At 39.5% G+C, this 13,534-nt stretch overlaps 1 protein-coding gene across 2 annotated transcripts in view; it reads right to left on the bottom strand.

Annotated features, from left to right (window-relative positions):
• Positions 1-366: 366 nt before the first annotated feature.
• Positions 367-13,534, bottom strand: part of MOSPD2 (motile sperm domain containing 2) — a 95,091-nt gene continuing 81,923 nt past the window's right edge. For both annotated transcript variants that reach the window (XM_037821383.1, XM_037821382.1), the window contains 2 exons: positions 3,609-3,711; positions 367-2,993 (listed from right to left, as the gene is read on the bottom strand). In XM_037821383.1, coding sequence (XP_037677311.1) covers positions 2,856-2,993; positions 3,609-3,711 — 241 coding nt within the window. In that variant the 3' untranslated portion in view covers positions 367-2,855. The remainder of the gene's footprint in view (positions 2,994-3,608; positions 3,712-13,534) is intronic.

The raw sequence follows: 13,534 nt of genomic DNA, 5'->3' as shown, positions 1-13,534 counted from the left end.
CAGGACACCCATTAGCCCGGTTCCTGCCTGCTCTTGTTAGGCGGGAAAGAGTTATAAAATACTAGGATTGGGGGGATATGGGGAAATTCTGGCTCTCTCTAGCTCTAGTTCTAGGTTCAAATGGCAGCCGTCAAGCCATTCTCTGGGGAGAATGGAGAACCCCACAGAAGAGCAGCAAACACTGCTAGGGAGGGAGGGAGGACACACTGGAGGGCATGTTTACCCTGGTATCTGAACGGCGTCTTTGGAAACTTGGGTGCTGTCCTTATGGAAATGCAAAGCCAATTCAAGAGAAATACATATGATCTTTACAAGGTCCAAATGAGTCTGAACATAGATTTGCTTTAAAATGCTTTATCAGTTAGAGACCAGAGTTTTTTCCTGATGACATTTATTTCATAAATGTAACTATTCTTCTAAAACATATTAAAATAGAAAACATGTTCTTTTGATCAATTTATACAAAGAAAATACCAATATAGTAATAAAAATACTGAAAATATATGAAAAGCACCAGAACATTAGAGAAATTACACTGGCAACAATTCTAGGAATATATATTTTTTGCAATTGTACAATAAAGTGCTATTAAATTCAGTCAAAATTAGTGGCAAGATATAAAAAGTTATGGCATTGTTATGAAATTTGAGGCTAGGTTTACTAGCAATCACATTTTTAGGCTACTTGCAGATCAATCTAATAATATTTCATTAATGTTTTCATGGAAAATCTATTTCTATTCCCAAGCAAAAACAAAAATCTAAATCTAAATTTGGTCCTTGGTAAATCTGGTCATGAACAGCCAATGACATAATTAAAAATAAAATTCTTAATAAAATGACAAACGGTAGAGTACCAAAAATAATCATACAAACATGATTAAATCAAAGGGATACAGAAGAATAAAAGCAAATGTAAATATATATTAAGACAATTTCAAAAGGTTAGATGCCTTTGATTTTATAGTTAATTTCCAACAGTTCTGCCTAGTCTTATTTAATAGACACACAAACATGAACAAGATATGCTGTTACATTCAATGATAAAAGACTGACCAGACGTCAAGCAAGAATTTTTTAGTGAGTCAACATGAGTTTCATATAACACATTAAAGGGACAATGTTAGGCCAATACATATCCAATCTTGACTAATTATTTCCTCATCTATCTGCTGAGGAACAAAACTATATGCAAATCGTTTGGGATTAGATGATATTAAAAGCAAGAATCTAACATAAGCACTGTGACATACACAGGGAGCTACTGTGAATGATACTTAGGGAGGACTGCAGTCAGTTTCCCATCGTGAGCTGTATAAACTGAAACAGAAGAACCCAGGTTAAGATAGAGCATCACATCAGTGTCCTTTTAAGGTTTCATTTTCTAAGCCAATTTTGAAGGTACTCTATTATATCATTCTTCATAACTCAATTTATGAACTGTCAACTTCTAAAGGTGAAAGCCAACATTATCCCTCAGAAGAATAAATCCCCCAAACATGGCACAATTAAACTCAATATTTATTTTACAGGCAGCCTATTTTTTTCTTTCGTGTAAAGTAGATTTACATTTGAATCAACAGGAACTGAAACTGGTCATATTAATAACACAAACCAACTTAATTAGCCTCTGCTCCTGCACAGTGTATCTTTTAGGAATTAGGAACTATACTGAGGAGTATTCTATAAATGGCAGAATAAAAGCTAGTCAGTCAATTAACCCTGGTCCAAAGGCTTTACAGTCCGTCACAAATTTTTTTTTTCATTCTTTAAATTCACAGCTGACATGTGTGTCTATATTTTATTTCACCCTTATAGGTACTATAGTTCTTTGTAGATTTCTTTTTCATGGCTGATTTGCACATGGAACTGAAATGTAAGTTAATTATATTGTTATGCATCTCAGAAAACTTAACTTTGAACAATTTTCTCTAACTCCTTTTATCTAGAATGAGGGTGAAGTTGGTGCAATTTAAGGTTCACAAAAAGATTCCTTTGATCTGACATGACAGTGAAGATGGTACAATGTAGGATAAGGTCTTTACAATAAATTAAAAAGGTTCAGTGTCCAGCCACAGTAAACAACATGAAACTGCCTGAAAGACTGGAAAGTGGAACTGCTTGAGGAGATTTTCCTTCTGGACATTACTAAGAGAATTCAAAGAAAAATCCAACAAAACAGTTTGGGAAACTTTTAGATAAATCAGTGTTGAGAAAAAAGCCCTAGATTAAAAAAAGGCAGGTTGCTAAGGAACACTGATAAGAAACAAAGGCTAAAAGTAGTTTGGCTTTAAATAGTTTTACATTCCAAAAGAATATTGACTATGATCTGGAAGTAATTTTTGAAATTACAAAGTTATGACATAAATTATTCTTTATAAGTTTGTTTTCTTTTTCAATATACACGTTCTTCTATATACATAGTACAGAAAAGCTAACAAGTCAGCTTGGCTATAATAATTCCTTCATAAAAAAGCACATTACATTTTTGGGCTGTAACAACGCATCTTTCTTAACAGTTTTCAGTTCAGCTAATATATACATGATAAAAACAAACAAGCATTAAGAAACAAACAAGCATTAAAAGTATTAAACCAAAAGGAAAAAATAAATTAGATTTAAACTATTAATTTACATAATGGATAGGTCTTAACTAACTAGCTATAATCAACTTCAACATTTTGAAGGCAATTTTTTTTATGTTAACAGTTCTTTATTTTCAAGATGTATCTGTTTCCCTCTTCCCAAGTGCTCCATACTTCTTTGTAGGAAGCACAGATGTGTATCACTTTTAGGTTTCTAGCACAGTGGAAAAGTTTTAAGGAGCCATGTTCCCCTACTGGGCGCACCGCTTCTTTAATGGTACAACAAATAGAAGAAAGAGATAACAAAAGCAAGCAAGAGCACTGTTAAGGAAAGCAGCAACTGTTGGAACCAGATCCAACGCTGAACTTGGTCTTGAAGTTTCCTATTGCTTTCTAGTAAACGATTGAGCTAAAGAGGGAAAAAAAAGGATGAAAGACTTGTGTTAATGAAACAGTACATTAATCAAATGTGAATGACAAACAGGAATATTAGAAATCCAAACATTTAAGGGATGGGGTGGGTCCATCTACTCTGAAGGGTTGGGAGCTGGAAATGCGATGAGGAATTAGATTTGCTTGGTGGACATGAATCTGCTTACTCTCATTTCTCATTTCTAGTTGAGAAATAACAAAGCGATCTCTCCCAAAGGTACAGAAAACCTTGAACTATCATGGGCTACTCAGAAAGAGAGCCTCTATTTTTTTTTTCCTCCAAATTTTAATGCACTACATGGTACTTTCTCCATTAGATGGAATTCTTTGATATTCCCCCCAAAGCACCATGAATTTTGCTATAGGGTCCCTATTCCAAATTAAAATAGCCAAAGCTTAAAAAAGTTAGATCTCCAATAGTAGTAACTCATTGCTCACTGTTTCTGATTCCATTTTCCTTCACAAAGAAGGCAGCATTTCTGTCATATGTCCAAGCCAGAGATTTTTCCTCATGTCAATGGGAAAAAAAATGGATTTCTAATGTTGATTAGCATTAACAAATTTGATTTAGTTAGGAAGAAAGCAAGCTTACTTGTAGACAGAAGTCTTCACTGGTTTTATCTGACATATGAAAAGCATTGTCTTTTAACATAAGAGTGGTTGGTTTACTGCTCTCAACCATATGACATCTTAATCTATAAAAATCCAAAGGAAACAGAACTTCAAAAATTGTATGAAGTTTTTTTTTTTATAAAGTAAAAATAAAATGAAAAAAGTCACACAGAAGTATTTGAAACGGGTGAAAGTACTCATTCCTCTCCCCAATCACACTGAAGGTATAACTCAGTAGATACATATCTTCCAGCTCTTTAAAGCATGTATAAATAATACATGGGATCACAAATGCTGCTCAGCAACCCACAGTGGTCAATGGAAAGCCAGTAGAATTCATCCAAGTATCTTCCGATTTGAAGGCAACCACCCTCTCTGGATAGAAGAGGATGGTTTACTTGGGCCTTCAGTACCAAACCACCACGCCTCCCTCATTCTGTGAGGTAAGTCATCCCTGCCTTGACAGTTACAGAAGAGCAAGCCATTAGGAACCGACAAACTTACAAAACAAACTCCCTCCAATTTTGAGGGAGTTTTATTAAGTACTTTAATCTCCAACACGTTTTATACCGTGTTTTTTACAAAATATTTCCATAGCCATGGCCCTGGGTTATAAAATGGCTCCCAACAAAGAAGGTACACAAGATGGACATTCTATGCTGATGCTGTCAGACTCAGGAATGCACAGCTTGGAGAATGAGACTTACAGAAAACAGGACAAGAAAAAGACGCCCAAGCTCTGACCAATCCATTTCAGACAAGTTTTCTTCTGCCTCAATGTTCCAATAAGCCACTAGAAAAGAACTCACCTGACAGCCACCATTTCCGATCTTTTTTTTTTTTTTTTTTTTGACTATAAATTCCCAATGCCCCCTGAATGCTTGGTAACACCTGCTTTTTACCTGGTGTTGCCCAATTCCTGAACTGTTACACCATTTAATAAGCTCTTTTCTTTTTATCTGCAGTAGCAGTTCTTTTGACAATTTTGGCATCAGAAGTGGGATCCGAAGACATGCCTTCAGGCTCTGAGGTCTCTGCCAGACATGGGTGCTGGTACCCGCCGAGCCCTTTAGGCTCTCCACCTCCTCCAGCTTCCTCAAAGGCCAAAGGTAAGTTCTCTTGAATCTGAGTTCTGCTTCCTTGTGTTGCAGCTCTTTGAGCATTATTTTCAGTTTGTTACTCAAGTTTGGAGTTTTGGTAATTACCTTTGTTTACTGTCCTGGTCATGGGTGCCAGCAGTTCAAAAAAGGCTTCTGAATTCTCTTGGGAATTCCAGCCCACTAAAGTTCAAACACTATGGTACACTATGGTGCTCATTCATGTTTGTTTTTGGACCAATGGCAAAATTTCACCCCAGACAGTCTGTCTAATCAATGGCCAATTTGGGGATCCTTATCATTAGATCCCAGTTGGAAAATTGCAGTCCTAAAATAAGACAAGTACAATGGGGTGCTTATTTTGATTGGTATTTAGAGAACTGAAAACAGGCTTGAGATTCTAAAATTGCATCCCTAAAAGACACTGTCTCAAAATGATCCCCAGCTAATTAGGAACTAAAATTTCAAATGCATACCCCAAATTCCCAATTCCATACCTTCTGCTCCACCACCTCTATATCCTCCTTTGCCAGCTTACCCAGCTGAACCCACCACCTCTTCCTCTTTACTATCTGAGCTTCCTTTCCACTCTGAGCCCAATCTTCAAATGCCTTTCAAGGCAAAACCTGCAGAAAACACCAACTCTGATTGCATTTGGAGACCTGTCCAAATTACCTTCACCCCTTATCTAAGGCTGAACTCCGGGCCATAGCTAAAGAATTTTATAAACCACAGGAAGTCCCTCAAAAACATACCAAAGAATTTTGCATTTTAACTCAGGCCTATCAACCTGCCTATATTAGTTGGGTCTAGAGAAGCCAAAAATTGGATTAGAATGGAAAATTGGAAGTACTCAGAAAAAAAAAAAGATATGGCCATTAAAGTAACTCCGCTTAGGATGAGCTCAAATCATATCTCAGCAATTGCTAGATGCCACTCCTAAGGCCACTCTCCGCAAGACTGCAAGCAGGGTTAAGATGAACCTGTCTTAGATTTTCAAGAAAGACTAGCAAAAACATTTGCTGAACACTCTGGACTATCCCTAGGTCAATCGGAAGCTGGAATTGCTTTTAATGCTGTTTATCAATGGACTAAAGGCTGACCTTGTTACTTAGTAAAAAGGCACTGACTTGTCTGGGAAATAGTCTCAATGATCGAGTTGACAAACTTAACTCAAGTGTAAGTTCACACTCTAGAAACCGAAAAAGGACACTAAACAAGCCCAAGTACTTGCTTTACAATTACAACCACTGCAGGCCCCTCCTAGGCCATGCCATACCATACCCCAAAGTCCCGGGGTCTGTCATTATTGCAAAAAACTTGGGCACTGGAAAAAGAACCATTTTAAATTAAAAAGCAAATGTCAGGACAACTCTGCCAATCCCCATCCTCCACCATGGGATGCCCACTGACTGGCCTCTGAGGGTTCTTTTGGGTTGCTTCCAGCCCTCACACTTAACCAACAAGGGGAAACAAAGCTCAAAATTAATGGAGAGATTTGTACTTTCTTAATTGCTACTGGTGCTACTCTCTGCTATCAATCCCTCCCTATTGAAGCAGCCCATACCTGGGAGAAAATACACTGCAGATATTGGGGGACTCTCTAATCAAGTTCAAACCACTTCTAAATCAGCCCCAATCTCTGTTACCCTAAGACCATTCACAGAAATGTATTCTTTCCTACTTTGTGATACTGTCCCAGTTAACCTACTAAAAAGAAATCTCTTAAGTAAATGGAAATGTGACCTCAAGTTTAAGGGGAAGTAATTTTATTCCTACCTGACCCACGATCCCCTTTAGACCAAGAACTTGTATGTCACCTGCATACATCGAGCCTAGAAACTGACTCCATCCTAGGGCAACCAATTTTAGTCCAAATAGGCCACTCCAAACCCTTTCCCAAACTTTCCCAATATCCCCTCAAACAACCAGTAGCCATTAGAGGTTTAACTCGCACTGTTCAAGCCTTCATACAGAAGTACTGAATATTATAATAATCCCATGCCCAAGCCCCTGCAATACTCCCACCTGTAAGAAAACCCAATGGGAAAGGATGGAGATTTGTCCAAGATCTAAGAACAATAAATAAAAATATAACTGTCACTCCTCGCCTTCCCCATAGTCCTAAATCCTCATCTCCTTCTATCCCAGATTCCCCCGGGACTGCCCATTTCATTGCAGTTTACCTGTACAGTGCATTCTTTAGCACACCTGTCCACCCTCAGAGCTGATATCTATTCATGTTCACATGGAATGAATTACAATATACCTGGACAGTTATGCCTCAGGGATACCAAATTTCTGCCTTCTAGCTCAACCTATGAAGTCCTAAAGCCTACTGTGCCTGAGCCTTTGAGCTGGATTCAGAATTAGATGACTACCTTTCATAATCTGAAGGAAGCCCTAAAAGACACCCCTGCCCTTCGTCTACCAACTACACTCTCCCCTTTCAGCTGCCCGTCCATGAAAGAAAAGGGAAATGCCTTAGGAGTATGAACCCAAGAGCATGGAGGAGTCAAGAGGTCCATTGGATATTACGGTATGCAAGTAGATCCTGTAGCCTGGGCATATCCACCCTGTCTCCCACAAGTGGCTGCAGCAGCCAAACTAGTTGAAGTTACTGCAGATATAGTTATGCACAATCAACTTGATTTTTTTTTTGTTCCTCATGCTGTGGAATCCTTCCTTAATTCTGCTTTAACTCAACATCTCTCTGCTGCATGACTCACATCTTTTATGCTTCTCTCTCTCTCTCATGTGCTTTTACAAAACCTCCCCGCCCCCCTGCCGAATCCTGCCACTCTGCTCCCACTTACTGACAAAGAAGCACCCAATCATGACTGCATAATTCTCACTAAAACCCTATTTCCCCTAGGCCTGACCTCAAGGAAACCCCAATAGACAACCTAGATCTAATCCTCATTATTGAAAGGTCATATTTAAAAACTGAAGTGCCGAAGATGGCGGCATAGAGAAGAGTGGAAGCTAAGTAGTCCCCCTGGAACAACTACAAAAAACCAGAAACAACTAGTAAATAATCCAGAATAACTGCGGGGGGACAAACGAGACCATCCACTCATCATACACCAACCTGAATTGGGAGGAATGCCCGAGAACACAGCATAAAATCTGTAAGTAAAACCTGCGGAACCAAGTCGTGGGACCCCCTCCCCCATAGCCCGAGCTGCAAAGCCTCGTGGTGCCAGAGAGAAGCTCTCTTCCAGCAAGCGAATACAGCTCAGCTGAGCTCCAACTGGGGTTTTAAGTAGCGAGTGTGAACTGCTCACTACAGGTACGCATCCCCAAAAAACAGAGGCTTTGGGTGACGACTGACCTGGGAGAGCCGGAGGGTCGCCTTGGACTGGGTCTGAAGGGGACTATCTGTTTCTTTTTTGGCTCAGTGGAGAAAGCCCCAGTCATTTTCAGTTTCCAGGGCTGTGAAGCAGAGAAGGGTGGAGACAGCACAAGCAGAGAGAGAGACCATTGAAATGCTAATGACCTCCACCTGAGGGGTCTGTCTTCTCTAGGAGGAAAGGGGTGGGGCCCTTTCCATTCAGAACCAGACCCCAGAGCCTGGGGGAACACGGCCATACCTCCTCACACCAGTCAAGAATTATAGGCTAACAGGCATCACCTGCTGGGCAGAAAAGCACAGTGACCCGAGGCATCAAAGGGTGGAGCAATTTTCTAAGACACACCCTCAGGGAAACCAGATGCTGAATATTTCTTCCCTCTGGGACCTGAGCCTGTTCTGGTCTGGGAAAACCTGATTTGGATAACCAAGGAAACCATGCCTAGACAACAAAGTTATGGCCCAGTCAAAGGAACAAACGTACACTTCAACTGAGATAGATACAGGAATTTAAACAACTAATGCTAAATCAAATCAAAAAGTTGAGAAGATATTGCAAAAGAGATAGAGGCTGTAAAGGAAGCACTGGGCATGTATATGGCAGAAATCAAAAGTTCAAAAAAACAACCAGTAGAATCTATGGAAATGAAAGGCACAACACAAGAGATGAAAGACACAATGGAAACCTACAACAGCAGATCTCAAGAGGCAGAAGAAAACACTCAGGAACTGGAGAACAAAACACCTGAAAGCCTACATGCAAAGGAGCAGATGGAGAAAAGAATGAAAAAATATGAGCAACGTCTCCAGAAACTCAAGGATGAAACAAAGTACAATAATGTACGTATCATTGGTGTCCCAGAAGGAGAAGAGAAGGGAAAGGGGGCAGAAGCAATAATAGAGGAAATAATTAATGAAAATTTCCCATCTCTTATGAAAGACATAAAATTACAGATCCAAGAAGCACAGCGTACTCCAAACAGAATAGATCTGAATAGGCCTACGCCAAGACACTTAATAATCAGATTATCAAATGTCAAAGACAAAGAGAGAATCCTGAAAGCAGCAAGAGAAAAGCGATCCATTACATACAAAGGAAGCTTAATAAGACTATGTGCGGATCTCTCAGCAGAAACCATGGAGGCAAGAAGGAAGTGGTGTGATATATTTAAGATACTGAAAGAGAAAAACCGCCAACCAAGAATCCTGTATCCAGCAAAGCTGTCCTTCAAATATGAGGGAGAGCTCAAAATATTTTCTGACAGACAATGAGAGACTTTGTGAACAAGACACCTGTCCTACAGGAAATACTAAAGGGAGCACTACAGGGTGATAGAAGACAGGAGTGCGTGGTTTGGAACACAATTTGGGGAGATGGTAGCACAACAATGTAAGTACACTGAACAAAGGTAACTATGAATACGGTTGAGAGAGGAAGGTGGGGAGCATATGAGACACCACAAGAAAGGAGGAAAGATAATGACTGGGACTGTGTAACTTGGTGAAATCTAGAGTATCCAACAATTGTGATAAAATGTACAAATATGTTCTTTTACGAGGGAGAACAAGCAAATGTCAACCTTGCAAGGTGTTAAAAATGGGGAGGCATTGGGGGAGGGATGCAATCAGCATAAACTAGAGACTGTAACTAATAGAATCATTGTATTATGCTTCCTTTAATGTAACAAAGGTGATATACCAGGGTGAATGCAGATAAGAGGGGGGGATAGGGGAGGCATGTTAGACACTTGACATTGGTGGTATTGTCTGATTCTTTATTCTACTTTGATTTAAGGTTATTTTTTCCTTTTGCTGCTTCCTAGCTGTCTTTTTTTTTCCTCTTTCTTTTGCCTCTCTACCTTCTTTGACTCTCCCTCCTGCCTTGTGGAAGAAATGTAGATGCTCTTATATAGATAGTGGTTAAGGTGGTGAACACATAAATGTATGACCATGCAGAAAACCATCGATTATTTACTTGGGATGGAATGTATGGTGAGTGAACAAAACCATATTAAAAAAAATAATGGGTTGATGGCAAAACCTCGAGGGCAATATACTGAGTGAAATAAGCCAGACACATTAGGACAATTATTGCAGGGTCTCACTGATAGGAACTAATTACAATATGTAAACTCATAGACATGAAATATAAGGTACCAAGATATAGGACAAGGCTTAAGAATGGGGAGTGGTTGCTTAGTATGAGCAGAATGTTCAATTAGGATGAACTTAAATGTTTGGAAACGAACAGGGGTGTTGGTAGCAAGATGTGAGAATAACTAACAGCGCCGAATGGTGTGTGAATGAGGTGGAAAGGGGAAGCTCAGAGTCATATATGTCACCAGAAGCAAAGTTGGAGGTCAAAAGATGGGAATGTATAAAACTGAATCCTATGGTGGGCAATGTCCATGATCAACTGTACAAATACTAGAAATCACTTCCATGAACCAGAACAAATGTATGACAATACAATTAGAAGTTAATAATAGAGGGGCATATAGGGAAGAACTATATACCTATTACAAACTATATACTACAGTTAGTAGTATTTCAACATTTTTTCATAAACAGTAACAAATGTACTATATCAATACTAGGAGTCAACAATTGAGGGGGGTTGGTTAGGGATAGGGGAGGATTAGAGTTTTTTTTTTTCATCTTTCACTTTATTGCTTGTCTGGAGTAATGAAAAGTTTCTAAAAATTGAACAAAAATTAAGTGTGATGGATGCACAGCTGTATGAGGGTACCCAGGGGCAAGTGATTGTACACTTTGGATCTTTGGATAATTGTATGGTATCTGAACAATCTCAATAAAAATGAAAAAAAAAAAAAAAAAAAAAAAAATGAAGTGCCAATGACAGTGCCAGTAAGAAATACCTCAAAAGAGGTTCTTGAAAGCAGTCCCCTTCCCAAAGAAACTTCCACCCAACAGGCAGAATTAATAGCCTTACTCGAGCTTGCCAAATATCTAAAGGGTTAAGAGAAAACACACTGATAGCAGGTTTTGATTTTTAGTATCCTGCATACAAAGAGGGTTCCTTCCTACCCTCTTAGAAGCTCGGTTGCTCCTCAAGGCTAATGCAGTTATCAAAGAGAGAGCTCACACCTATGAAACCCTCAGTTCAGATGAAAGCAAGGGAGATGTCTTGGCTGACTGGGCCATTTATGCAGCAGCCCCAACTCTCCCACAAAAACCAGTCCAGCTTTGTATGCTGGATCAAGCCCCCTGCAAACCTGATGACAATTCCCAAAGAGCCCATGGAAGGAATCAGGCTGTAAATTAGACCCTACCCAGAACATCTGGAGAAGGCCTAACAGGTGCCCAAGTATGACCAGATGCCCCCAAGTTATCAATGTTCCAAGCAGTTCATTCACTCACATATTTCAGAACAGCCAAAATGACAGAAACAATGGAAAAATGTTGGTGGGGATGCTTTCATAATATCACTCACCAGGTCTATACTTGTCAAACATGTCAACAATATAACCCCGGAAAGCCATTAAAATTTCCCATGGGACAATTCTGGCAAATGGACTTTATTCAGCATCTCCCTTCTCATGGATATAAGTACGTGCTAGGAATGATCTGTACATTTTCTCAATGGGTAGAAGTCTTCCCTTGAAGACAAGCTACTCCCACTTTTGTAGCCAAAAATACTTGAAAACATTATTCCAACTTGGGGCTAAACTTGCTTGTATACACCTATCTCATCTTGAATGAGCACCACTTACCATTGGCAAAGTATAGCCACTGGTGACCTCAAACTCATCCTAAAAAGAATTTCAGGTCACCCACAAGTAGCGGGCAACTGATGTGGACAGCTTGTCCAAGAGCTATGAATCAAGAAACATGTACTCGTTCCTTTTCTTTCTCTCTTCTTTTCCTTTCCTTTCTGGTCTTTTGGCATTCTCTATCCTTTTTTTTACCAGCCATACAAAGGGCTGCCAACATGGGCAGTCTGGGAAATTGCTAATTTAGACTCTACAGAAAGGTGCCAGTTATTGGCCATACCCATATATTCAGAACTGGCGAGACATAAAACGCATATTTTGCAAAGACCAAGTATGGGACAAAAGAGATGGACATATCAGAAATGGTCACCCCATTGGACTTACCTTACTCTTGAAAAAGGGGCCCCCAGGGCACAAATTACCCAGACTGTAATGAATTTCTTTTTGCATAAACAATGATAACGGCACTAGACCTTTATCTAGGTACTATTCCAGCCAACCTCTGCAATCAGACCCTTTGGTATGACCAAGAGGAAGGCAAATGGTATCTTCTCTACAATGACACAATAATCAAACAGGACTAATGATGTACTTAACGCTTATGATTTCGAGCTAAATGAAAGACTTTTTTTTTTTACCATTGGAACCTTTCAGGGCATTGGAATGCCAACATCATCCTCTTCTATAACTGACAATCATACTATCTCTCGAGGCCAATTCCCAGGCCGCATTTGGACACAAGTTCCTAACAATACTTCACTCATTTATAACCATTCCCATGGCCTATTCTAGCAACCACATCACAATGTCCACTGTTCATACATCACTAGACCCCATAATTTTACAGAGTTTGCCTGTAAAGATACAAACTCCTCGGTGTCTGGAGGATGAAAGAGGCATGAACAAAGCTGCTGGATTATGGGTAGTATATTTTAACTCTGAGTCTGGCACAGGCTATTTCTGCCTATGTGGAAAGAATGCTTAGAGTAGGCTTGCCTTACTCCCTGACCTAGAGAAGAGGGATCAATTAGAAATAAAAAAATGTAGCCAATCTGGGATCTTTTGTTTATCAAAGACCATTTTAGACCTAAGTGGGACACTACAAAATGCAACCCATTAACTGAAAGGCCTGGTATAGGCTGGGAATTTCTGAAAAGTGTATTTTGGATTCATGGCATTCCTCAACTTGAAAAAGCCACCTGAAACATGTAAAAAACTATTGAAGGCACCTTTAATAATACCATCAAGACAGAGAACTTACAACTTGAGGTAGATAGCTTAGCAGAGGTTGTCCTACCACCCTGATATTCTCACAGCTCAGCAAGAAGGGACATGTGCCTGTAAGGGGAGCAATGCTGCTTTTATGTAACTCAATCTGGCAAAATTGAACAAAACATTAAGGACATCAAAGAAAAGATTCAGCTACCTCCCAGGGTTTGGGATTTATTTAGCTGGTTGAATCTTAGATCTTGGGGAGGCTGGATTAGGGGCATATTTGAAACACTGTCAATCTTCTTCCTACTTATAATAATCATCTGAGATCTTTAATTTGTTGTTTTGTTTCCAGAATAATGTCTACAGTTCAACCATCTCTCACTTCCAAAATCATGCTGGTACATCAGGCTATTGTTCAGGCGTCCACTTATGATATCTTACAGGACAAAACCTCTGTTAACTACCTTTGCTTACCCTAAAGTACTGTTGCCCCAGAATAATATTCCTC

This window comes from Choloepus didactylus, chromosome X, assembly GCF_015220235.1.
Source record: "Choloepus didactylus isolate mChoDid1 chromosome X, mChoDid1.pri, whole genome shotgun sequence".
Classification (NCBI taxonomy): Eukaryota; Metazoa; Chordata; class Mammalia; order Pilosa; family Megalonychidae; genus Choloepus; species Choloepus didactylus.
This window is presented reverse-complemented; position numbering and strand designations above follow the sequence as displayed.